This window comes from Zalophus californianus, chromosome 7 (genome assembly GCF_009762305.2).
Source record: "Zalophus californianus isolate mZalCal1 chromosome 7, mZalCal1.pri.v2, whole genome shotgun sequence".
Taxonomy (NCBI): domain Eukaryota; kingdom Metazoa; phylum Chordata; class Mammalia; order Carnivora; family Otariidae; genus Zalophus; species Zalophus californianus.
In genome coordinates, this window is record NC_045601.1 from 81,161,961 (window position 1) to 81,189,780 (window position 27,820).

The 27,820-nt window shown below is 40.4% G+C and overlaps 1 protein-coding gene and 1 long non-coding RNA gene across 2 annotated transcripts in view; one reads left to right on the forward strand and one right to left on the reverse strand.

Moving 5' to 3' along the window:
• IMPG1 (interphotoreceptor matrix proteoglycan 1) overlaps positions 1–27,820 on the forward strand; it is a 126,087-nt gene that overhangs the window by 84,431 nt on the left and 13,836 nt on the right. The window contains 3 exon segments of the mRNA XM_027600829.1: positions 13,911–13,960; positions 13,962–14,423; positions 17,238–17,457. Coding sequence (XP_027456630.1) covers positions 13,911–13,960; positions 13,962–14,423; positions 17,238–17,457 — 732 coding nt within the window.
• Positions 3,973–27,736, reverse strand: LOC113926189. Its single transcript, XR_003521218.1, has 3 exons — positions 27,457–27,736; positions 26,181–26,443; positions 3,973–4,170 (listed from the first exon to the last, which is right to left on the reverse strand). It is a non-coding gene; the product is annotated as an uncharacterized LOC113926189 (long non-coding RNA).

The following is a 27,820-nucleotide window of genomic DNA, read 5'->3' on the forward strand; positions in this document are numbered from 1 at the left end:
CTCTCTCTGTCAAATAAATAAATAAAATCTTTAAAAAAAATACCTTCGGTATTTTTATGATATTCTTATGAAAATTTTTTGCGAAGTAAACAGTTTTTCAAATTTGCACTGAAATGTTTGCCTTATTTTAAAAAAAATAACACTTGCTTTGATCTCAGCAGTTCACAATCAAAATTACTTAAGGTCCTTCTCTGAAGAGACTCTGTCTGAAGCCAGACTGGCATCTCCAATGTACACCAGTTTGTTTTCTGCAAATGAGCACAGCTTGTGGTTTAAAGAATTGCGCTTGCTAAGTTTTGCTTTCTTATATTTGGCTTTGCTCCTCACTACATCCCTAAAGCCAAGAGAGCAGGTCTTCTTACCAGCTTCATTTCACGAACGCAGATCTACCAGCTAATGAAAATCAGGTCTCCCTTTTAAGCCTCCCAAAGCACGCTGAGTGGCCTCTCTCACAGCACTTGACATACTTGTGATTAGATAGTTAATGCTTGAAGGCTGAATGTTCCCTTAAGACAAGGGCTGGGTCTGTTGTGTTCAACACCCCAGCATCAGCAGAACAGGAAGATGGGTCCTGGAGTCTGCACTATGTGCCTCCAACCCCCAGCTCAACCACTGGCAGCCTTAGGCAAGTTATTTAGCTTCTATTTGTGTCTCAGTTTTAATCTGTGCAATGGTTATAATAATACTTATTTTATGGGGTTCTTGTGAAGATTTAGTTAATGTACAATGCTTAGAACTGTGCCTAAAATGTACCAAATAACAAAAAAATAAGAGCTGTTATTATGAACTAGCAAAATGCCTGGCACATATCAATATACAATAAATATTTGTTAAATGAATGAATGATTGAAGGAAGTAAAGGCAGAATTGAATCAAATGTTCAAATATTCCAGGTCCAGTGCCTTTGTACTCTTCTTCCCTGCTTTCTTGAATATACAGAAAGCTTAATTTTAGAAAGCAAGATTCCAGTAAAATATCAAACAATGAATTCCACTGATTCTCTATAAAAATGATCATCAGATTAACTGAAAATTTCTTTTCTGGGTTTGCTGGCTGACGTAAAGCCGATGTACCTTCAAAATAACCATAAAGGCATCTCTAGCGATTGGTTTAAATCACCATTTTATACTGGAACATAGTAAGTGTTCAATAACTGAGGAATGATTGACTGGTTTAGGGATCAAAGAAGAATGCATACATACATATGATTTGTAAAGTTAGAGCTTGGAGCAGTGTGTAAATCAAAATGTACCAGATAATTAAGGACACGATTTTATTCACACTGTTAAAATAGGGAGAACATTCATTAATGAGAAATATTTCAAAGGAAAATGTGGATGGAGTTGTTGTTGTTTTTTTATTTGAGTGTAGTTGACACACAATGTCACATTAGATTCATGTGCACAACTTAGCAGTTTGACAAGTTTATACATTATGCTGTGTTCACCACAAGCATGGCTACCATCTGTCCTGTTACATCCTTATTACAGTACCATTGACTGTATTCTTTATGCTGTGCCTTTTATTCATTCCCATGACTTACTCATTCCATAGCTAGAAGCCTGTATCTCCCTCTTTCCTTCACCCATTTGGCCCAACATCCCACATCCCTCCCCTCTGACAACCATCAGTTTGTTCTCTGTATTTATAGGTCTGGTTCTGCTTTGTCTTTGTGTATTCATTTATTTTGTTTTTTAGGTTCCACATACAAGTGAAATAATATCCTATTTGTCTTTCTCAGTCTAAATTATTTCATTTAGTATAATACCTTCTAGGTCTGTCCATATTGTCTCAGAGCGGGTAGAGTTTTAAAGAGTCAGGTAAACCAAGGAGTCATCTGTGAGGCTTATGGGAGTCATGGGAAAGAGTAGACAAAAAGTCTTACCTAAGTCCTATAAGGAAAGGCGATTCTTTGCAGTTAGTCCTTTCCCAGAGCAAAAGATGGTGGGGAGATTTCAGAAAGCAAAAGGGTTGGGATGAGGGGTTCTTAACCATAGCCATTTTCTGGTAAAGCTCAAGTTAAAGTTCAACAGTGTCAGCAGTAATTCTCAATGGGTCACGGTACAGCCCTGTAGGATATGTTTTGTAGATTTGGGGAAGAAGAGCAATTTTTAGTGCTGCAGTAATGGAAGGGCATCGCTAATATTTAGTGGGAAGAGAAATTCTAGAATTTGAGGACAATACTAAACAACAAAGAATTCATCTGCTTCCAACAAGACTTTTGTTTATCTTGCTAGATGTTCATGTATGTGAAAAAACCCTATTAATTTCTAAGCCTAGATCTTATCTCCTGTTAAAGTTTTATTAAAAAGTAAAATCATGACTCTTACACATTTATAAAATGAACATGTGTCAAAGATGGTGCCTAACAAATTAACTAATGGGGAAACAAGATGCTATGACCAGTTTGAAAGAGAATTCAAACACATGATCGGCAATTAAAAACGAGGATGGTTCAAATCTGGGTGCCCTTTCCAAAAAAAAAAAAAAATGAGGAAATAAATTTACCAGTGTATGCAAAATTGGTGACTATCCACATGGAAATAAGCAATTCTGTTCCACCTGATGAAAATCCTTTGCCTTTCTATAGACAACAATAATTTGCATTACTGTAGGTATCCTGCAACTAACAGATTACAAAGCAATAAAAGGCACAGGCCCCTATATATAAATCAGATAATGTGGCAGTTACACTAAATAAGACACTTAAGTGGTTCACATTCCTTTCCTGACACTTCTTTTTTCACATAAGTATGATTTGCAAAGTATATTTTGCAAAATTTTAATTTAACCTGACTTTTCTAGGAATGCAACTAATACATAAATTAAGGGGATATTGTATTTTTGTTTTGTTTGAACTTTACTGTTAACCATCATTTTAGAAAATCACTTCTCTTATGACAGTGGTGATCATGGTATTTATGTTGCCAGTATAACAGTTGAATCAGTCTGTCTTTGTAGCTGTGGAACCCAGTGGTATTTATAGATATTTACATGTAAGTACAAGCTTCTAACTGCTTTATTGTGTCTTATGGTGTTGTAATGCCTTTTGAAATATATATTGCATTATTATAAATTATTTTCCTTTTATTTCTCCTTTATGTCACAATTTGAACAATGCATTGACTTTTTTGGAAGTGCATATTAACTAGGTTATATTCTTGATTAAGGTCACTTCAGGGTCATACAGGTGGCATTACAAAGTATTTGTTAGAAAAAGGGGGTACTGAGTTGATTGATTGGCATGGAGGCTGCCTATTGCAACCTAGATTAAGTAAATGCAATTCAGAGTGGCAAAACCAATCTTAGAAACCATGTTCCTGAATGTATAATCTGTCTTTTCTCTGTCTTTTCTACTCATTCTTCCCCTCTTCATATCATAAATTCAAACCCGTACCCTGTTCTAAAAGCTTCTCTATCAATAGGTTGGAATCTAATGTCTCCAATGCAGATCAGAATACTGATATAATCTTTCAGCCTATCTTGTGTAAATTATGATGCATTCCTATAAAATAAGAAAGGCATGTTTAAAAATAATTGTTCTAGGGCGCCTGGGTGGCTCAGTCATTAAGCGTCTGCCTCCAGCTCAGATCATGATCCCAGGGTCCTGGGATCAAGTCCCACATTGGGCTCCCTGCTCTGCAGGGAGCCTGCTTCTCCCTCTGCCTCTCTCTCTCTCTCTCTCTCTCTCTCTGTCTGTCTCTCATGAATAAATAAATAAAATCTTTAAAAAAAATAAAAATAAAAATAATTGTTCTAAACCAAAAGCGACATTCTTTGTGGTATTCTGATAAAAGCCAGAGTCAGAGATTGGCAGAACTACAATCCTGCAATTTCAGGTCTTTAAGGGTTTCTGTGTGTATTGATTACCTATTGCTGCAAAGAAAATTACTCCACAACTTAGTGGCTTAAAGCAACAACAAGCATTTATTATCTCTCCCAGTTTCTGTAGGTCAGAAATCAAGGAGTGATGTGGCTGGGTAGTTCAGGCTTAGGGTCATTCCTGAGACCAAAACTACAGTCCTCTAGAGACTTGACAGGGGCTGATGGAGCTACTTCCAAGGTGGCATACACAGCTGGCAAATTAGGTACAGGAAGGCTTCAGTTCTTCTTCATATGGGCCTCTCCACATGGCTGCTTGAGTGTCCTCACAACATGGTAGCTGATTCCCTCCGGAACAATTGATTCAAGAGAGAAAGACAGAAGAAGTAACATCTCTTATGACCTAGCCTCATAATTATACATCATTGCAATATTGTGATTTACAGAAAATATATATTTGGTTATTCAGATAACCAAAACATTTCTCATATATATTTAGTCTTCATCCACAGTCCCCAGCTTGCAGCTCCCAAAGCCCTTGGAATATTTTGAATGATAAGGGCAATGGGAGCATCTCTTCTTATAATATTTGGCCTCTCGTCCTCAGTTCTTGAAATCACTTCAGAGACCTAAAGGTGAAATGGGCATCTTGTTCATATCAAGCCCTATTCACCACAACTAGATTTATGTTGATGAGTTGACTTTTGGCACTTAAGGATGAGGGCTGGTTGCCAGGGGAACTAATCATGAATAGAGGGGTGAAAATTTCAGTCCACCCCCTGATTTCTGGGGAGGAAAGAGGGACTGGGCATCGATTCAATCACCAGTGGCCAATGATTTAATCGATCGTGCCTATGTAGTGAAGCCTCCTTAAAAACCCCAAAGGAGGGGGTTTGGAGAGCTTCCAGGTTGGGGAGCCAGAAAGCCTCCACATGCCACCATGCTGGGCTCCAAACTCCACAAGGACAGAAGCTCCTTTGTTTAGGACCTGGCCGTGTATATCTCTTCATGTGGCTCTTGATTTGTATCCTTTAATATCCTTTGTAATAAATTGATAATTTAGTGAGTAAATGGGTTTCCTGAGTTCTGTGAGCCACTGTAGGAAATTAAACCGCGGGAGGGGTTTGTGGGAGCCTCTAATATGTAGCGAGTGGGTTAGAAGCACAGGTAACAATCTGGGCTTACAGATAGCATCTGAAATGGAGGACAGTCATGTGGGGCTGAGCCCTTAACATGTGGAATCTGGTGCTATCTCCAGGTCGTTATAGATGGTGTCAGAATTGAGTTGAATTGTGTTATACCCAGCTGGTGGTGTGGTTGGTGGTGTGGAGAAACTCCCTTCTCATTGAAATTGGGTACCAGAACCTTTTAATCATTACCTCCGTAGCATTCTGTAGAGGTCACTTCCATGCATGTAAGAGGGACTATACAGGGATATGAATAACAGAATAACAGAAAGTGAGGGTCATCAATGACGATGTAATATTTTGTGTGCTTTCCACATTCCCAAATTCACATTTTATTTTATCTTAATCTTTATTATTTCCTTAGATACATATGAAGTTATTAATAGAGAGAAAAATATTGATTATTTCACTTTGCAAGCCAGAGCTAGAAAAACAACCTCTTCAATAATCTTGGAATAAATAATTCAGAAGCCATTCAGAATTGAATTATGGGCATGCTATTAAAAGCTACAACATCACTGCATGTCATATCCATGTAACAATTACTTCATTTGTCCCAAAGTGTTTATTTCTTCAGAGCAGACAATCAAAAATTTTATTAAGGCCACCAACAAATGAGGGAAAGAATTAGATGGGCTATTTTTCCAAATGCATCCTCAAAATTTCCTTGTATAGGTCTGATTTTTTAAATTGAAAGTTATTAGAGATATGTTACTCACAGTGAAGAAAGAAAGTAATCAGGTGTGTTGCAGCTCTGAGATCTGTAGTTTTTATATTATATAAGGCAGAGTTTAAGTCTATTAAGAATTCTCACATTCAGCATTTTTTTAAGTGAGGGAAAAGTGTAATAAACCAAACTGCAAAAAAAAAATGTGCCTTTTTTGATAATTTGGGAAGAAGAATGCCTCATGCTAGAATACATAGACATGGATATTTCGTTCTAATGATGACCACTGGTTGAGGGGACACTCACCTTTGTAGCCTTGGGTTACCTCTCTTAATTACCCCATTAAATCCTTTGAGAAGCCATAATTAGACAGATACTTCAAGACTCCAATAATTCACATCAGGTAGCAAATGCAGAGTGCATAATCAGTTGGGAAAATATAAAACAGCTTAAAGTAAATGGAGAATTTTTTTTAAATATCCCTGTATAGTACCTAAAACATAACAGGTGCCAAATAAATATTAGTTTCCTCCTATCCCATCCTCAATCCTGCCTCCCAAGATTCTAAAACTAGACTTTGAGGCATAACCTCATAGAAACATCTAACTAAAACAGTAAGAAAACACAACAAATTTCCCCAGGGTTTACAACTTAAGATTCTTACCAGCTTCAATTTTAATCCAGATGTTATTTAACATTATTAATAACAATAAAGAATTGATAGTAAAATATTTTGCTTCTTTGGTGGCTCTGCTCAAGACTTTTACTTAAAATACAGATACATTTGAAATTTCACATTTACTCCAGATAACCATGAAGCTGTATTTTTTTTATCTGAGGTTTACAAAATATCTATATCTATGAGAAAAACAGTAAGTGTATATTTATATTGAATGACTAAACGGTAGGCTTTTTAAAAATAGTAATTACCAGGGGCACCTGGGTGGCTCAGTCAGTTAGGCATCAGACTCTTGATTTTGGCTCAGATCATTGTCTCAGGGTTGTGAGATCAGTCCCCGCGTTGGGCTCCATTCTGGGCATGGAGCCTGCTTAAGATTCTCTCTCTCTGGTGGGTAGGGGGATGGGGTAATTGGGTGATGGGCATTAAGGAGGGTACTTGATACAATGAGCACTGGGTGTTACATGCAACTGATGAATCACTAAATTCTACCCCTGAAACTAATAATACACTATATGTTAACTAAATTGAATTTAAATAAAAAATTAAAAATAAATAAAAATAAAAATAAAAGTTTTTAAAAAAAATTCTCTCTCCCTCTGCCCCCCCCCCACATGCATGCACTCTCTCTCTCAAAAAATAAAATAAAATAAAATGTTAAAGGATGGAGAAAACTACCAAAAAAAAGAAAGAAAGAAAGAAAGAAAGTGAATAACAATGCTAAAATTTTGCCACTCAGAAATAACTAAATGATACCTATCATTTCAAATGTCTCTCAATATAATTAAAAAGATAAAAGGATAGAAGTACTTTTACAAAAATGGAATTTTTCTGAAATGTCATCCTCATAAAATGGACTGCATTTAATTTTACTTGACTTTAATAGAAGAAAAAGAAACTGAAATGACATGCAAGAAATTGCTGGATTTCAGATAAATATTTCCTTACCTAATGACATATTCATTCTTAAGAAATCCCTAAAGAAAGACTACCTAAAATATTAATTTGGAGTTATTATCATTTATACTATATGTATCAACATTAGGCATTTTTGATGTACTGCTATGAGAGAAAAATTTATCAAAACACTCATAATCCAGCCTTCTTCACTCCCCCACATCCCAGTTTTGGTAGTTTGGTGAGTATTTTACAATTGTCACATTTCATAAGTTTAAAATTGTTTCTGTAGTCACAACTTTTATGGCTTCTTGGGCAGATTTCCATATTTAAGTGGATTTAAGTCTCACTCTCAAACCTTCTACCACAGCTTCTACGTTCCTGAGTTCTCTATTTTATCTTTGAGTTGGCTGGAATATATCATGAGATAATTATTTTAAGAAGGGCTCATGGCTGCCAAAGTTCCTGAGAGCTTAGCTACTAAAAGGAAAACTATTTCTCTATTCACAATATTTCTAACATCAAATGTGTGGAGGGGTTTTCGATGTCAACCAATTCTCCAACTCTCCAGACATCATCTGGATATCAAAAAATTCAGTATGACACTAACTAGCCAGAGTTGGTGCAGACCCCACAGGTTAAGCGCTCAGCTCCACAAGACTTGCCCCCCACTTTAGGTGCCAGTCGCGAGTCACAAGCTATCACTTATCACTTGTACTTCTGATCAACCAGCTGTAAGTGTCTGTCAATGATGAATGGTTAAAGAAATTGTGATATGTATGTATGTATATATATATATGTATATGTATATATGTATATATATATGTGTGTGTATATATATATATATATATATATATATATATATATATATATCTGCAGTGGAATATTATCCAGCTTTAAAAAAGGAGATTCTGCCATTTACAACAACATGGATGAACCTGGGGGACATTACGCTGAGTGAAATAAGCCATAAAGAAAAAACAGCATGATCTTACTTATATGTGGAATCTTAAAAATTCAAATACCTAGAAGCAGAGAGCATATTGGTGGTTACCAGGGGCAAGGACCTGGGGGAAATGGGAAGATATTTATCAAAGGATATAAAGTTGCAGTTATATAGGATGAATAAGTCTAGAGATCTAATGTATAGCATGATGACTGCAGTTAATACTGTATTGAATACCGCAGGAGATTTCAAGTGTTCTTGTCACAAAGAAAAAGATGGTAACTATGTGAGGAAATATGTTAATTGACTGCTGCAATCATTTCACTATGTATATGTATGTCAAATCATGTTCTATAGCTTAAGTATACACAATTTTTATTAAAAGAAATAAAATTTAGAAAAATAAAAAATAAATTGGGGTTCCCACAAGCCCCTTCTCAATTTCATAATTTGCTATAATGGCTCACAGAACTCAGGGAAATACTTACTTATGTTTATCAGTTTATTTTAAAGGACATAATAACAAATATAAATGAAGAGCCAAATGAAGAGATAGATATATAAGGTGAGTTCTGGAAAGGTCCCAGGTGCAGAAGCATCTGTCCCTGTGGAACTGGAGTACACTATTCTCCTGGCACATGGATGTGTTTGCCAAGCCAGAAGTTCTACAAAACCCATAGTTTAGGAATTTTTACGGAGGCTTCATCATGTAGACATGATCAATTATTAACTCAATCTCTGACCCCTCTCTTCTCCTCAGAGGATAGGCGATGGGGGAAATTTTCCAAGCTTCTAATCCTGTCTTGGTCATTCCAGTGGCCAGCCTCCATCCTGACGCTATCCAGGAACCCACCAAAAGTCACCTCACTAGGACAAAAGATGCTCCTATCACCCAGGAAATTACAAGGAATTTAGGAGCTCTGTGTTAGGAACTGGAGGCAGAGACCAAATATATATTTCTTATTATATCACAACTACTTACTAGCTGTAACTTTGGAATGTAAAGGACAACTCGACTTTTGGAGTTTCTTACTATGCCATTTTTACTGATGTCACTTTCTATTATTTCCTAGAACTGCACTTGAATATACAATTATCCCAAAATAAAGCACTTAAGTTTCTTTAAGTCAAGTCACAAAAGTGTTCTGACAAATACAGCATTTTGCTATCTCACACCTCCCCACTGTGCAATCCCATTTACCAAAACTAGTCTCTTAACTCAGTTAGCTATTTCTTCTGGCATTTACTCTTCCTGTAATTTTAAATAATATGTATTTTTTGAGTCATCAGTTTTATATATCATTTATTGTCTTTCTATTATTGTAAATAAAGGTCTCTGTTTCTACAATACCATTCTTCTGCTTCCACCATCTTTCCAAAATGGTGATAACTATTATTAAATCAGTATTCAGCATTTATATTATATATTCACAGCTGATCTATTTGCTCTGTTTCCTTTCTGTTTTCCTAGAGTTAATGTTTTCTTTGATTTTTTTTTATTTGCTTCATTTCTTTGTATTTAATGTCAACTATTCCCAAACTTTCCATTGACTTTTCCAGTATACTTTTCCACATCAGGTAACTTATCACTTCCAATTTCAGACCTTCTTCTCTTTCTCTCTAGATTGCTACTCTCTAAGCCTTTTGGACAGCTGTCACCTGGGACTCTCCTCTGCTATCCTTAGAATTTCCTTGGCCTTTCTACTGAGTTGGATTCCCTGATCCCTAGATCTCAGGCATTCTCTCTCTGGATTTACTCTCTTGTCTTGTAGAGAACATCCTCCAGTAGTTTCGTCAAGTTAAATAATTTACCACAGTGGCAGAGGGTTTGTTGATACAAGTATTCTATATACTTGTCTCTGCAGTACCTATCTCTCTGAAAGACCTCTTGACCACCTCAGGGGATTTCCCTAAGTTTTTTTCAGTATCCCATTTCTTCCTATTTCTTGGTTTACCATCATTTTAGGTGAAAACATCCTAGAAAGGGATGCCTAGGAGGAATTTTTTGAGACTTTGAGTGTTTAAAAATATCTGTTGTCACCCTCACACTTGATTGATAGTATAGAACTCCATTCTAGCCATGCTGCCCTCCCAGCCATCTGTTACTGAAACATGAAAGACACCCTTCTTCCTTTGGCTTTCTCATTTGCATTTGCTGCATGGCTAAACTCTCTTGCCTCCTTTAGGTCTTGCTCAAATGTTATATTCTCAGCGATCACTCTACATAAGTTGCCAACCCACCATTCTCACCCCATTTCCCACTTTACTTTATTCCTACAGCACTTATCACAACTTGGTATACTATATATTTCCCCTTGTTTACTTGTTTACTTTCTGTCTTCCTCCACTAGACAGTAAACTCCTTGGGGCCAGAACTTTCATCTGTTTTGTTCACAGATATATTCCAGCACCTGAAACAGTGCTTGGCACATAGTAGGCTATCAATATTTATTTGTTGAATGAATGTATAATAAACACTTATCTCTATACTATGCCAAAAAGGAAAGTAATAATTTTCTTGTTATGATAAATAAGAATGGATTTGATTGATATAGAATTAAGCAATTTGTTGGTCATGCCACTTGAATATTTAAAAGAGATTGTGGAATCTCTTTTTAGATTTTTAAACATAAAATAGATGACCACTCGATTTTTATGACAAGTGTGTGTGTCTTTTTCTAGAAGCATTTAAAATATTCTTTCATCTGTACTTGTCCCTCACACCTTGCTTATCTTCTGCTTTGCCTTCTTTTAGCTACTAGTAGGGCTTCTAGCTGTCCCAACTGTGCCCATCTTCACCCATTACCAGCATCTCTCAGCATGGGTTTCAGCTAAACCTGAATTCATATACTTTGGTTCAGACCACTTTATCTGTGGCCTTTGCTTTTGGATAGGTCTCCTGCCCAGAAAGTGGCCAAACTAGCCATTTCCTCTACACCCAGCAGCTGGAATTCTAACCAGCACCCCATCATGCACACTGACATAGAAGCACACCCCACACCCTCACAGGAACCCCACACACACTGTAACATAACAGCTAAAAGTCAAGTTATTTTAGTCTGCTCATTTTGTATGCCACATGATAAAATAAATGGCCTTGGCTTGTAGTGCTTTTTAGTGGCTATTTAGTGCTTCTCTGTTGCAGTGTAAAAAACTTAATGTTGAAATGGCCTGTGTCGATGACATGTCTAATTTTTACATAAGAATCAAATGAAAACATAATTGTTTAAAATACATTTATAAGTAGTGATGAGGTTCGACAATATTTTTATTTCAAAAGAATTAGCCATAGCCTTAATAGTTTCAATCTCAAGCCAAGAGAGAATAGTCTTTTAAAACCACACTTAAATAGGACTGCTAGATTCAGCAAAGAAAAATACAAGATGCCCAGCTAAATTTGAATTTCAGATAAACAACTAACAATTTTTTAGTGTATTTTCCAGTGAGAATCCTGCACTTTATCTAGCAAGCCTACATTTATTTTTTTTAAAGATTTCATTTATTTATTTGCCAGAGGGAGAGCAAGAGAACAAGCAGGGGGAGTGGCAGGCAGAGGGAGAAGCAGGGAGCCCAATGCAGGGCTCAATCCCAGAACCCTAGGATCATGACCTGAGCCAAAGGCAGATGCTTAACCGACTGAGCTACCCAGACATCCCTAGCAACCCTACATTTAAATAGCCAACTGTTCTATCAGTGAAAGAACTTTGTTAGGTTTATTTTGAATGTAAAAGATTAATGTTAAAATGCCACAAAGGGAAGGAGTTAGAAATTCACTTTTTTTGGTTGATGACATTAAGGCAGCAGACTATTTTAATGTGGCTAAAGTCTATCTAGTAACAAAAGTGTGAGTAATAAGATGCTGGCCCAGGAGCAGAATGAAGATATCTGTCATTGTGCTTCTTCCCAGACCCTTATCATCTGGAGGAGCAGAAAGACCACATCATAGGAACATAGGTTCATAGGCATTTCCCCATGACACAAAGAAGTCAAATCAAATCGCTGATAGTACTCGCAGCCTTTTCATTTATTCATCCCAGATCCTTCTATGGATGTCTCAGTCAGCTCAGGCTGCTGTAACAAAATACCATTGACTGGGGGGTGCTTAAGCAACAGGAATTTATTTTTCACAGTTCTGGAGTCTGGGAAGCCCAAGATCAAGCTGCCAGCTGATTTGGTCCCTGGTGAGGCGCTTCTTTATGGTTTGCAGAAGGATGCCTTCTTACTGTATCCTCACATAGCAGAAGGAGAGATCATCTCTGTGTCTCCTCTTTATAAGAGCACTAATCTCATTCATGCTGGATCCACCCTTATGGCCTAATTACCTCCGAAAGACCCAACTCCAAATACCGTCACATTGGAGATTAGGGCTTCAAAGTATGCATTTGGGGAAGATAGAAAACACTCAGCCCATGGCAGTGAAGACTTGAATAAAACTATGGGTGTATATCCAGAGAGATCATGAATGTTAGAAAAACATCATTTCTGACAGTTGAATAACTATGGGCGAACATGCCCAGGCATTCTCCTCAGGTGAGAGAAAGGAGGGTACTTCTCTGAAAGCTGGGTACGTTCACCAACAAGCAGGTTTTATTTTAAGAAACTAATAAAAGTAATATGATTCCACCTTTCAGAGCTGTTTATCACTTGGAGTTTCAGTTTGGGTGATTGCACTCTAGTAAATTAGCTAAGAGTCCAAAGATTATATCTGCATCCAGACAGTCCATTCATCATGCTTAGCATTCGGATTTCAACCCAGCTTTCCCACATATTTGCCAAAATGCCACTGAAGTAATCACAGAAAGCTCCTTGTTTTGATCTACCTAATGCCTTAAATATTGTCAGTGGCTCTGGATTTAGGTTTATTGGAATATTTTAATAACCCACCAATCTCTTTATCTGAAGGTCTCATATAACCACTTTCTTAGTTCATAAATACTTACTGATTTTAATTTTGTACCAAAAAGAGAATAGACTTTAGAAGTTCAATGTGTTCTTACCCAAGGAAGAAATGCAAAGTGGTGTAGAAATTATCAAGGTATTCTCATGTAAAAGTAAAAAAACACTTAAATACTATCAAATATTTAACAAGTTGTATGGCCAATATAAAGTTCAAATTATATGTGTCACCCACACCTTTACTTTCTCAAAATCATTTTGCAAATTGGCAAGTTATTCAGTCAGATCATCCAATTTTGGAAAAGCATAATTTAAATTTTAAGCGGTAAAATTACCAAAATGTGACAACTCGGACCCAAAAAACCCAAATGCATAAAATGCAGGCTTGCAAGGTTGGAAGTGAATAAAATTTCTGGGCCCAATCTGCATAGCTAATTGGCTGGGAGTTCCAGATGGCAATGTGGGATACAAATCTATTCTAATGCCATCTGTGTTTTGGCACCACCTGGTGACCTAGTCAGTTTTTACCAGCTGGTCCCTAGGTGTGTTGTTTCTGGCTACGCAGAAATTTTAGGTTACTGGTGGTCTTTTAGTCTCATCTATCTGGAAATACCTGGGCCTGAATAAAGTGAGTACAGGTTTGGACACAGGACTGCCTATCCTTTCTATACCAATTTCTTCTTTAAAAATATGACATTAAAACAATCAGTGCAAATGCATTATTTTAAGTCTAACTTTGGATTTCCTTTTTTGCTTTCTCTTCTTTGGGGAAAATACCTGGACAAAATTAACTGGTCTCAGAAGCTTTTCCCACAGACAGTTCTTGGTCTTCACCTGCTAAGGTCTCTGCTTCACTATCAGACACTCTTACCTTTCTTTACTGCATCCAGCATCTTCTCTCTGACTGATCAAAGTGCCACAGACATAATGCCCATTGACCAGACAGTACTAATCCCAGAACTAACCATCCCCATGGATGGCTATTCTGCCATCAGCCAATCAGCTCTGGAAATTTCACATTCAACTGCATATTCAGGCAGCCAAGATATTGTGAGAGACTTAGACATAATGGATCTAACTAACACTCCTGCTTCCTCTGAGGTACCAAGACTCAGTGCAGATGTTTCTACCCCAGGTCATTTCTTGGAGACTACCACTCCCAACCCAGCTTTACAGTACATCACCACTAACTCTATGACCGTTGCCACCAAGGGCCAAGAACTGGTAGTCTTCTTCAGTCTGCGAGTCGCTAACATGCCCTTCTCCAACAACCTGTTCAACAAGAGCTCTCTGGAGTACCAAGCTCTGGAGCAACAATTCGTACAGCTGGTGAGTAAGCACTGCTTCCAATTCCCTGCATGTCCTTTCTTTTTTTCTTGTTACCTTATAACATCATCACTGGCTGTCTTGAGCAATGAATGTTGGAAGAGACAAGCCTCTGACATAGCTGTTGCTGAAGGTATTCAGCTAAAGTGTGGGGATGGATTCAGATCCAATAAGCAAGTGAGTTCTGTGGTGGACACTCCAGGCAGACACTGCCACTCAGCCCCATGAGATCTTATCCTTAAGATCTTTTCATTATAGTTATTCCTAATGTAGTTTTCCCAGGAATAATACATAATCACTCAAGTACTGAATGTGGAATTTAAAAGCAGTATGAGCAAACTTTCCCTAAGTTATAATGCCACAGGGTGTTTTCCAGCCATCAGATAGAAGGATTCAAAACTCGAAGGGTCCAGAACAGAACTAAGAACTCCTTTCTTAGTTCCCCTTAAGTTCTTGTAAAACTAAAAAATAGCTAAATGGCATATCATCCCTGATCCCTAACAAAGAAAATGAGATGAAGATCATGATGGCATATATCCTTGATTATACAATACCCCCAAAACTCACATGTTTATTTTGTTTCTAATTGTACAATAAGAAACACACATATATTGGGGCGCCTGGGTGGCTCAGTCGTTGAGCGTCTGCCTTCGGTTCGGGTCGTGATCCCAGGATCCTGGGATCAAGCCCCGCATCGGGCTCCCTGCTCGGCGGGAAGCCTGCTTCTCCCTCTCCCACTCCCCCTGCTTGTGTTCCCTCTCTCGCTGTCTCTCTCTCTGTCAGATAAATAAATTAAAAAAAAAAAAAAGAAACACACATATAATAAGAAATGCTCAACCATGTGATACCTGTATGCAGTCACAGCCAATTAAAGTCAAGTACACAATACAAAAATCTAGAATGTCTGAAAATAACAGAAAAAATATTTGTAAGCTTCATATAAATTAAATCATTATGCAAATTAAAACCACCTAAAAACCAAGGTCTTCAAGTGAACTTTAAAGGAAGACTTTGTGCAATGTCCCTCCACCCCAGTGAGGTGAGGTGAGTAGATACCGGGACAATCTCAGGGAACAGAGTCCCAGTGCACCTAGCTCAGGTGTATTAATTAGGGTATGTGCTGAGCTTCCATAATGAAGAGATCAAAAATATAGTAACTTAAATATGGTGACAGATGGTAGCTACACTTTGGTGAGTGTAGCATAACACATAGACTTGTTGAATCACTGTGTGGTACACCTGAAACTGATATAACATTGTATGTCAACTATACTTCAAAAAAATATACATATAGTCACTTAAATAAGATACAAGTTTATTTCTCTTCAACTTGATGGGTAGGGCAATTCTGCTCTACAGTGTCATCCAGAGATTCACATTTCCTCTGTCTTAGAACTCTGACAACCCCAATGGTGTCTGCTCATTCACACAAAGCTGAGTCACCGGTAAATCCGTTTCCATTTGTGAGAAGGGGCAAGAGAGGAAGCCCAGGGCAAGCAGTTTCATAAGAAAGTGAGTGATACCAAAGTTGCCCACATCTCTTCCACTCATATTCTGTCAATGGGAACTAGCACATGGCCATATCTTGCTGCAAGGGAGGCTGGGAAATGTGGTTTGTAGCAAGGCAGCCTCTTTCCTGTGAAGAAGAAAATGGATTTGGGAGAAGGGAGCAGCTAATCATCTGCATACTAAAGACAGGGAATTCCCACCAGAGGCCAACGCAATGCTAAGATGCAAAAAATGAGCCCAGTCAATGTAAGTAGGAGAGTCCTGAGAGTAGACTGAGAAGTTCCACACTTTGTATAAAATTTCATTTTATTTTTACAAAAACCTGTGGGAGGAGGGAAGCTATTGGCATGTGGGCAAGGTTAGAGTCAAAATTCTGGTGGGGTGGGGACAGGGACAAGAAAAAGTAGACCTGGGCTAAGCCTGGGAGATTGTAGCTTGCATCTGTGTACTCTCTGTGTTCGTAGGTGTCAGTTTATTAAAGAAGGGGTTAACTTTCAGGGCCAAGAACAAGGCAGACACTGCTGAGTTTCAGACATTTCTGAACAGGGATCTCAGGGGAGGCGGTGACTCACAATACGCAGCTGTAGGACTCTGAAGCACAATGCCCGTGGGCAGACTTTTGAGATTATTAAATTACAATTTGGAAAAGGTCCTTAGGGAACCACTTTTTCTTCTTCCTTACAATTCAGATAAGGGCATTGAGGTACAATACAATGGATAAATGGTTTGATGAAGGTCACACAGCTAGCTGGGGACAGTCCCAGGACTGACACCCAAGTCCCCTGACTGCCAGTTCCCTGCTGTTTCCACTGCGCGGCCTATGCATTGACCGGGAAACATGTCCTGCGTAGACAGACAAGCTGATGTGTAAGCTGTTACTTCAATAGGTCATTTCAATTGGTTGCTTCCAAATAGATGTCCCATTTATACAGGCGGAGGTCAGTCTGCTCCTGGGCTCAGTTTGGAACATGTTTTTATTTGTTTGAATTTTTTTTAAATAACTAAACCTGGCATTCCTGCTTTGCTGATAACATTGGCCTAGATTTTAAAAAATCCTGTTGTCACAGTTCATCATGAAGAAAATCACTGCCCATCCATCTCAATACACAAATAGAAAGGTGGAAATATGGGACATAATCAGTGCAAATAGTCGTGTTCTGCTTTCACATTAAATCCAAACACAAAAATAAAGACAATCAAAAGGAACTGAAATTTATGCCTCAGATAATGAGAAGTGAGTATAAATGGAATTAGCAGCAGCTGAGCACTTAGAACACAGTTAAGGGTAAACCACCTTTTATTTTGCAGCTGGTTCCCTATCTACGCTCCAATCTTACGGGTTTTAAGCAACTTGAAATACTTAACTTCAGAAATGGGAGTGTGATCGTGAATAGCAAAATGAGGTTTGCTAAGTCGGTGCCCTATAACCTCACCAAGGCTGTGCAGGGCGTCTTGGAGGATTTTCGTTCTGCTGCAGCCCAACAACTTGACCTGGAGATAGACAGCTACTCTCTCGACATTGAACCAGGTAAAAAATCCAACCCAGAAAATTGTGAGAGTTTTTTTGGTTTTGTTTGTTTAGCAAACGGTTCAACTTTGAGGCCACAAAAGTCAAATTAAAATCCCACTTGTTAAATAACATTTTGGAAGCTAATGGATCACCTTATTAGAAAGATAGGGTCCTAAACCACACAGGTTAAAATTTTCGTACATCAAAAAGCAGAGAACAGGTACACCTCGTGCTTCACAATCTGGGAGCTTTAATTTCACCCTCAGAACACAACTTTTGCTGTGCCTTAAGAGATTGTTGTTGTTGTTGTTGTTGTTTAATGTTCCCCACAGCCAAGTTAATTTGCATTCTGCTAGAAGTCAGAAGCACTTTCTTAGCAAACTGCAACAACCTGGAGGGTTTCTACCTAAGAAACCTTCCAGTCGTAGTTAACTATCAGAATTACCTCCTAATAACCAATTCAGGATGAAACGAAACAGTGTCCTGAGGAAAGAAAACTAATCATTAGACAAAATCCAAACTTGGAAAAAAAGCCACTGCACACCACCAAAGAAAGAAGAAAATAATGTCCCTTCCCATTTGCACACCCTAGATCAGCTTCCGTGTGCAGGTTAAAACAGAGAAGTGTTAGATGTGAAAACTTTTAAAGATAATGGGGGTTAGCCCAAAGCTACATAATAGAAAGGAAATATCGTTCTGATAATAAAACATACTGTGTGTACCATTCTAACCAGCTACGCCCAAATTAGGAACCATTGCCACCATTACTTTTAAAAATTCTGTTTTCTAACCAATCAAAGGAACCGTTGCCACCATTACAATCAAATTCTGTTTTCTAACCAATAAATTCCCCAGAGTGCCGAGGGGCAAAGGCTCCAGATCTACTGCCAAGGAGACCTTCTAGTCGGGTTCAAAACAAAGCTTCCTAACTGGCTATGAATTAGTGAAGTGGATCTTTAACATCCTCTCTGGCTTTCTGTGGGCTATCAATGAAGGCAGAGGGGAAAAGGCCTTGGGCAAAATGCAAACAAAGAGGCTCAGTTGGGAAACACTTAGTTTTGACAAAGCAGAACTTTGAGCAACTTTAAGAAAATTGCCTCCTATTTCAGAACACAGGATCATTAAAAAGACAGATCACCCTTAGGCACTAAGTCCAGGAGTGCTTACCTCTGAACAGGGGCAGCTAAGAAAGCCCTGAGGACCCCGTAAAAAAGTCAAAGACCCACTAAATGCTAGTAATAGACGGTCTCTTCCCCTGAAAACCACCTCGAACTGAGAAGGAACCAGAGGGTGCCTGCCAGTTAGGATCAGGAGACCAATTTCTTCAGTCAACTGAAAGCAATGAAAAGGGACGTCTACAGAACTCGGAAAGCATAACAGAGGTGAGGGTCCAATCTCCTCCCTTCCTTCCTCCTTTGGAGAGCTGACAGGCGACGTAGAGACCCATCCAACAACATGAGAAGGTCAGCATCAGGAGCCAGGTTGAGACGGGAGAACTCAGGTGTGCTGACATGGAGACGGGCTTCTCAATGGAGGTACCACTTAAGTAGTGCCTTAGAAAGTGACAGCCGGAAGCTGGTGGCCCATTGCCAGGGATGCAGAGGGGACCCTCGTGATGCCGGAAGGAAACACAGCATAGCAATGACTTTGGGGGGCCATAGTCCTGAATGTGAATCCCATGCACTAACAGCAGCACTCAATTTCCACAACTGGAAAATGGAGATAGTAAACAGTTGTGAGGATTAACTGAAAGAATGTTTGCAACACCCAGCATACCGTTGGACACCTCGTAGTCAAAATGGAGATAGTAAACAGTTGTGAGGATTAACTGAAAGAATGTTTGCAACACCCAGCATACCGTTGGACACCTCGTAGTCGACTAAGGAGTACTGGTAGTTAATATTGTAACATTGTCGTTATTAACTTGATTAGTAATTTGTGATCTGAATAGGGTACCCATGAGAACAATAAAAAGTACCCTGACAGGGTATTTGTGTGGAGGCTGGAACTGAAATTATGCTTATTTCCTGGGACTGGTTTCACTATGTAGCTTTTCCTCTAAGAAGCCAAAAGCAACCAAAACGAGATGCTGTTAATTTTGGTTTCAGTCCCTGCTGGAGCCAAATTTATACGGAGCTATCCCAGAAATGCCTCCAGACTGCCTCGTGCACTGTGGGGTACATGGGCAATTTATTCTTTTAATGGTAGAACAACAGGGGAGGCCAAAGCACATGGGACAGCCGGGGACATTGCCTTGCGCTACTTCTTACTAGATACTTAGAGAATGAGAAAAATCTGAATTTCCAATACACTGAAAACTCACAGAATAATGGATGGATGGTTGGATGGATGGATGGATGGATGGATGGATGGATGAGGTCTGCCAAGAGATGGCTGTAGTGAGCCAGCTAGGACATAAGTAAAGCCTGAACAAAAGAATTTAAGGACAGCAGAATTAGAAAGCAAATAAGGATTTTATAAAAGTTAAAAATATATAACAATGTAACTTTACAGATTCCTCTATATATATCAAAGTAGGTAAATTCAATACCTAAAAGGGCTTCTATTTACTGGGAAAGGCCACTGTGCCAACCTGCCCCCAAAAGCATTCCTTCCAATCAACAGGGGGTGGGGAAGGAAGAAGGTACAAACAGGCAGGGAGTAGAGGTGAGCTCCTCACTGCCCCCCTAGAGATCCTGGTTTAGTTATTTCCCCAAAGGCAAAGGGTAGACTTGCCCAAGTAACCAGCAGTGGTTGATTATCAGACCTTGACCATCTTCTACATGCTTAATCCAAAACAAGAGACATTCATCCACCATCATATAACACATGAATACATGGAAGTCAGTCCCTACCCAAAAGAACGTGCAGGATGGCCAAAGACGGATCAGAACGATCAGACCTCTGCCTGTTTCATTCAAAAAGACTGTAATGAGCACTTTCTGATGTGCCACATTTAGTTGCAAATTTCTGAGTTTGGGAATCACTGAGGCATAATGAAGAAAGCACTGAATTTTCCTTTAAATCCCATTTCACTGAGACCCAGTGTCTGAAGGCAAGAGAGAATTGAGGGCTAGAGATTAATGTAGAGAATTCTAGTCCCTCTGGGCTGGTCTCCCGCAGTGGTGGTTGGTGGTGGTGAGGGCTGAGCAGCCACCAAGACGGCCAGTACCATAAAAAAAAAAAAAAAAAAAAAATTCAGTGACACTTGGCACTATGGCAAGGAAGACCTTATTCAAGGAGGGCCATCTCCATGGATGTAGGGACCACTGCAGTGGAGTCTTGACGTAGGGGAGAGTGGACTTAACTCCAAGTACAGCATGGGCAAGTGGGAATTTATAGCGAAAGAGCAGGGTGGAGGGCAGTGGATGGAACTTACTAAGAAGAAATTCTTCTTCCTAAAATTGGACAATGAAGAGGGGAACACTGAAGCTCAAAAGTGGAGGCCAAATTGAGAATTTCAGGGGAGCCTGAGTAGAGCTTGGTCCTGGAGAAACTTCATCCGCACCAGAGCTGGAGTGGCAGGATGCCAGGCATATACATGTCGGTGGCAGCGGGGCGAGCTGCCGTTGGAGGGTGGTGGTGGCGGAGGACGGAGAGGCGGCCACCCAAGAGCGAGCAGCAGTCAGGCACCCACCCTGATGACAGACCTGCACACCCCCACTTCATCCTCACACTATCCACCACTCCTCCTCCCTATGCACATCCTGTTCCAGTCCAGGCAGGGACGGCCCCAACCCTAAAGCACTCACCAGCATTGCTTCTCCACAGAGGTAATGAACTTCTTACATCTATTAATCTGCTTATCTTATAAAACATCTTGAACCTGAATTTTAAAACACTATTCAAAAAAAGAAAAAAAACAACCAAAAATCTATAGTTAAAGTGTTTCTAGCCTGAGTTCTCCTGTATAATTTTAGTTTGGGGGAACGTGCACAATATTAGTATTGTGATCATAGAAAAAAATAGGTGTCCAGATTTTAAGACAAATTGAGAGAACAAATGCAGATGATTTTCAATAGTTTTCTTCCTTTTTGTCCCCTTTAATCTAGAATATGACAGCTACTTTGCTCCTAGGTTTTCAATGTGACTTGACTGATCCAGATTTTCTCTTTTTGGTAGTAAATTGGAGTGTAAGCTGTCATGGTGATTGACAGGAAAGCTGATTAAAATGTCCTCCTAGTACAACCAACCAGTGCAACCCAATGATCACGTTGCCTCTCAGGTCCCTGGACCCCAAATGAAGATAATTACTTCAGGTTCCTTGGACTCGAATTCCAGTTTACACAGCCCCTGGCTCTATTGCTGTCATAGTCTTTCCTAGTGTCTAAGGCTTGGGCTGATATACGGCAGTGCCCAGCCCCCAGCATGTAGTAAAAGAGGTCTGAGGGGCACTTAGAATCAAAATTCCAGAAAATGCCAGAAGGTCATCTAGCAAATACAAGAAACCTCCCTGATTCATGTTTGATCTTGCCAGTGTTTGCTTGAACTCATTGGTACTGGCCCAACCTGTTGAGAAAACTCTCCCTGAAAGAGAATTTAAAAGGGGAAAACTTTAGAGAGAAAAGAGGCGGCTGCAGGAAGTACCATGTGCCAGGAATAAATACCCAGCTTTGTCTCTGGGAGAGAATCCCAAGGATCTATGCTTGGAAAACAGAGAGGGCATCCTATAATTTTAACAGGAAGGACCATCATTTTGTCTTATCCATTTTCTATACAATACCTTCTAACTCTCAGGAGTTGTAAAACACCGTCACCAAGAGCAAATGGTAAATCAGACAAAGTTGCTGATTACAAGTTAGGGGTCAGCAAAGTGTGCCTTCAAGGGCCAGATAGTAAATATTTGGCTCTGTGAGCAAAAGGCAAAATCGAGGATAGTATGTAGGTACTTATATAACCATTTAAAAACCTAAAAGCTTACAGACCGTAAAAACGCAGGCAGCCGGCTGGGTTGGCCCACAGGTAATCCCTATTTGCTAGGGGGACTTGTTAGTGCTCTAGCATGACTTTTAAGGTTAATGCAGTCCACCTTTCTCTTTATTTCCAATTGTTGGATGGTTTTTCTTAAACTACCAGGGTCTTACTCCCTCTGGCCCTTATCTTTGCTGTTACAGAAAAGTTAGACAAGTAAATGATAATGCAATCATAATCGGGTTCCTGTTCATTCATGTATTAAGTAAGTAGGGATTATCTGCTACCAGCCAGGCACTATTACAAGCACTAGAACCCCAGAAGCGGATCCCTGCCCTTAAGGAGCTACATGCCTGTCAGCCAAGAGAAATAGATATATATGCAAAGAGCTATAATCAAGTCTACTAAATACAATGATCAGGATATGAACAGAAATCCTATGACGCACAAGAGAGATTAATTCTAGAGGCCAGGGGATGTCATGGCAGTCTTTCTCGACAGATGGCGCTATTGAGTGTGTGATGCCTTGGGGAATCTCCGTGGTCGACCGGCAGAGAAGGGTAGGGCCCCGCTCCTCCGAAAAGGGCAGGGGGAAGATGCAGACACTTCTGGAAGTTTCAGGATACTTCAATTATTTCACTGCTATAGCAGCTTCGGACACAAAGTAGGGGAAGAAGCCTGGAAGGGAAAGGCATGCTGAGCCAGCGCGTTTGAAGCCACGTTGTCTAAAAGCCCCTGTTCAATCCATGTGCACCTAATTGGGTGTCCTCTTTTTCTTTTTTTCTTCCTTTCTTTTCTTATGACTATGGTCTTTTACAGTTTAAACTTTAATAAAATTTTGTAAAACTCAAAAAGTCTTCAGACTAAGTACTAAACAGTCCTTAAAGTATCCTCAAAATTACAAAATAAAAACATATAATTTGGGGGAACCTGGATGACTCGGTCAGTTGAGCTCCAGACTCTTGATTTCGGCTCAGGTTATGATCTCAGGGTCCTGGGATCGAGCCCAAAGGGCTCCCCACTGGGTGTAAAACCTGTTTAAGAAAGATTCTCTCTCTCTCCCTCTTCCGCTGCCCCTACCCCACCTCTCGTGCACACGCGTGCACTCTCTCTCTCAAAAAAAAAAAAAATACATATATATAATTCATCATTCATAAAATATTGCCAATTTTGAAAATACTTAGCAAAAAGATATAGGTAATTGCAAAAGCTACATAGATTAATTCATTTAAGTTTTTTAATTCAGAAAACAAAGCAAAAATTAATAAGCTACCTTAAGGATATAAAAATACTCCAAAAATGTTTTTGGGAAAACCAGTTTTACAGAAATGGACATTCGGTAGACTGATTGCTATCCTATGAAGTAGGTGTCTAGAGGCCAGAGGCCAGTGCGGAAAATATACATTTGAGAAACTTCAGTTGAAAACAGAGAACAGGTGAAAAAATGATCCAGGATAAGGTGCAGGGCAGGAGAAAAGGAGAGTTGGGACTGAATCTCTGAGGAACCCCCACACTTCATGGGGAATAGAAGGATTGTCATTGAAAGGAGCCAAAGATGGTGTTGCACAAGCCGGGAAGAGAGAAGAACGGGAGAGACAGCTATTTCAGCAGCTGTGAGTAAACGATGGGTGGAGGTCATTTAAGCTGACAGTCCAGAGGTCACTAGAACCCTGATTCGCAGAAGCAATCTAGCAGAGTGGCAAGAGAGGAGGTGAGATCTTAGGTTGGGATAAAGTAGAAAATGAGGCCGTCCACATGGCCTGTCCCCCTCCTGTCTTACAACTTAGAACAAGGCTCCTACCCTCCCACAGAGACTGGGGGATAGGGGCTGCTCTCTTCTTTGATGGTTCTGTTTCAGAGGAACAGAACCTAGGTCCTTGGGGAAGACAGTCTTGAGTTGTAATACTGGCAAGAAGCTTTAAAGAAGATTGACATCTTAAAGGAGCAGAGAATGAATTTACAAGTTTTGTAAACTAACTACTTTTTTTTTTAAGATTTTATTTATTTATTTGACAGAGAGAGACACAGCAAGAGGGAACACGAGCAGGGGAAGTGGGTGAGGGAGAAGCAGGCTTCCCACAGAGTAGGGAGCCCGATGTGGGGCTCGATTCCAGGACCCTGGGACCATGACCTGAGCCGAAGGCAGACCCTTAACGACTGAGCCTCCCGGGTGCCCCTAAACTAACTACTCTAAGGAAAGGGAAGTCAGGGGTCTAGAGTTAGTCAAGCTGAGAGGAAGGTTAAGGCAGTCTTGGACAGAGGATTTAGCATTTCTTTTCTATGCCCTGATTTTACCATATTTACAGGCAATGCCCAGATAGACCACTTATTTAATTCTATTTGCAAAATTTGAAACAAAATCCAATCAAGTCTTTCTCATTTGTTTTCTTTTGGCATAACGTCAGGGTGGAAATGTAGTTTGTGGTGGTAATCCTGGGAGGGGGGAATATGATTCCATTGTTACTTTTAGACTAAAGAGAAGAGGAGAAATTTTGAAACTTCTCATGAGATTTCTAGGTATCATTCCACATTCAGATCAGCATCTGAATTCCTGGATGTGTCTCTAAATGAGGGCCAGTAATCGGTTAGGCCAAATGACATCTGCAGAGGGGCAGACACATAAGAGAAGTGACACAGGGTTATCACTGCGTGCGGTTGTCATTCAGCTTTTGAAAACAACCCAAATAAATGAATCTATGATATAGAAAGTATAAACCAATGTTAGAACTATCTGTGATTTGGGGCGCCTAGGTGGCTCAGATGGTTAAGCGTCTGCCTTCGGCTCAGGTCATGATCCTGGGGTCTGGGGATCGAGTCCCGCATTGGGCTCCCTGCTCCTTGGGAGCCTGCTTCTCCCTCTGCCTCTCTCTCTCTCTCTCCCCCCCAACCATGAATAAATAAAAATCTTTAAAAAAAAAACTATCTGTGATTTATCAACTGAAAAAACGAATAAATCACAGCTGCTCAGGATTCTGCCAGCATTCTGGCAGCTAGAGTTGTCTTTCATTTAGGCTCCTCTAAAAATTCTTTAGAAGCATGGAGGGCTTTTATGCCAGTTAGCTGTGCAGGTTGAAGATTTCAAAAATGCAAAACTACACATACTTATAACTTATAACTCACTCTCTCCTTGAATTCCTAAGAAGTCTCCTCAAAAATGGGCAGATTTCAAGGCTGGTAAACAGCCTTGAAATGAGGCACCCACAGGAATTCTCCTTCCAGGAGACTTACCCAGCCTCTGCCCCCGCCCTCTGCCCTCTGTCTCTGGCCCCGTGTCTTGTTTTTACCCTGTTGCCATCCTGTGCTTCCTGGCTGTTAACCTACCTGCTTCCATGAGGGAACTCCGATATTGCCTGGACCGCCAGGTACCTTTAGCCCTCTCCAGAGTTTCAACCCGAGCCCTCATCCCACACGTGAGCCACTGCATGGAGCTTCCCTAGGATGCTCCTGGAATCCTTCACGGAACCCCTGAATGCAAAGCCTGCACAGAAACAGCTACCGGGCCACCTCCCACAGCCCCTGCTTTCGGAGCTCTCCCTCCACCAGCTGATCCTGGGACACTCAGGTCCTAGCACCGATGCACCCAAAATGCTACAGTTTGGCAGATATAAATAATGACCAAGAGCAGAAATAATTCTTGAGTCTCTCAGCCAGGGCAAGATGTGTAAGGAAGGGCATTCACACACCCGTTCACAGAAGAAAAGTTTCTGAGAGCCTACGATAAACAGTTTGTGGTTATTGTTCTTGAGAACGGTGGATAATTAAAACGAAACCCAAAGTTTTTCACATTACATGTCCCTTTAACCCAGAAAGGACTCCCATTAGCAACTTACTCAGTTCCACAGATGAGTGTTAAGCTCCAGCCACGCGCATGGTGGGTGCTATGCCGTGTACTCTCTATCCGCACCCTAATCCTGCCCTTCAGCCATAAGGCATAAGCAAAACATGTTTTAGCCAATAATAAAATAATAAAACAATGAAATATTAACTTTAGTTACAGATTTTTTTTAAAGTTCCTTTGATCACTGAATTCCATCAGCAGTTCTTGAGGTATGTGTCCCGCTAATGTTCCAGCTGGGCGGTTCCCGTGAGACGCCTAGAACGGGAGATTTATATTTGAGCTGCAGCCACATTAGCGATCATCTGGTTTAAATAGCCTATTTTATAGAAGGCCAAGTGGGACTAAAGATGCTAACCTACTTTCCCAAGGCCACAGACTGATGCTGGCATTGTGCCCCACCCAGGGCACCTTCCTGGAGGCTGCAGCACCAACAGCCCCGACGAGCAGACTCACTCCCTCTGCTGTTGCAGCGAATCGCAGAATGTTCTCAGGATCTGGGAAAATAAACCAGATGGGCCTGTGTGGAAGGTGAGGTCCCTGCATTATGGCTCAAAGGCACCCTCAGGGGACAGGCATATGTATATAGATTACTGAGTGCTGAGCACCAAACACTGTATTAGGATAACATTCACATCTTGAGAAGGAAATAGACTACCAGTGCAGCATTAAGATTTTGTGGGGTCTAGGCTTTCCGTGAATATTAATAAAAATATGAACATTAATTAATAAAAATACTTAAAATTAGAGGCACTTGGGGGGCATAGTCAGTTCTGCCCCGGTCTCTTGGTTTCCGCTCAGGGTCGTGATATGGAGCCCCGAGATTGGGCCCCGTGCTCAGCACAGCCTGCTTGAGACTCCCTCTCCTTCTGCTCATGATCTCTCTCTAAAACAAATTTTAAAAACTTTTTTAAATCAATCAATAAAAATACCTAAAATTATATCTTATGACTGTTGGTATAAAAATGAATATCCAGCGTAGATCATGTTGTTTTTTTTTTCTCATTTTAAAGAATTTAAAACACGTTCTTGAGCACTTAAGGGTATGGGGGCTAAGCGTGTGTCCTGCGCCCTGCAGACGACCAGTGTTTGGGACGGGTTGATTTGTCATTCTCTGCCGCTCTAGGCAAAGACCTCCCCTCCTGACCACCAATGAAACTGGGACCTCCAAGCCTTGGCTATGAGTTGGGAGGGGAAGGAGAGATGGTATTACAGCTGCCCTCACCCCGTCCCTCCTCCACCACCACCCCCGCAGCGGCAGGTGCGCGCACCTGGCCGGCTTTACTCCCCCGCCAACGGTGGGAAATCTAGTCACTGCGTCCAGGTGTGAGGCTTGGTGACGCTGCGTGCCAGGGCGCGGAGGGCCCGCCTGCCTCGGACCTCCGGAGCCCCAGCTCTGCCTTACGGGAACGGGAAAAGATGATCCAGGAGTTTCCACCATCCTCCCCCAGCCGTCGAGGCCCGACCTGTCGCGGTCATCACGCAGTACTAATGGCTCTATCTGCCGTATCCTGGAGCTCCTTCCGCCACCCCGCGAATTCCTTCCAGACTTCTCTTCCCTCCACCAGTGCTCACCGCACGGTGGTTTTTAAGAAGACAGAAAGCCCTTGGGGCTCTTAGAATTTCATCCCTTAA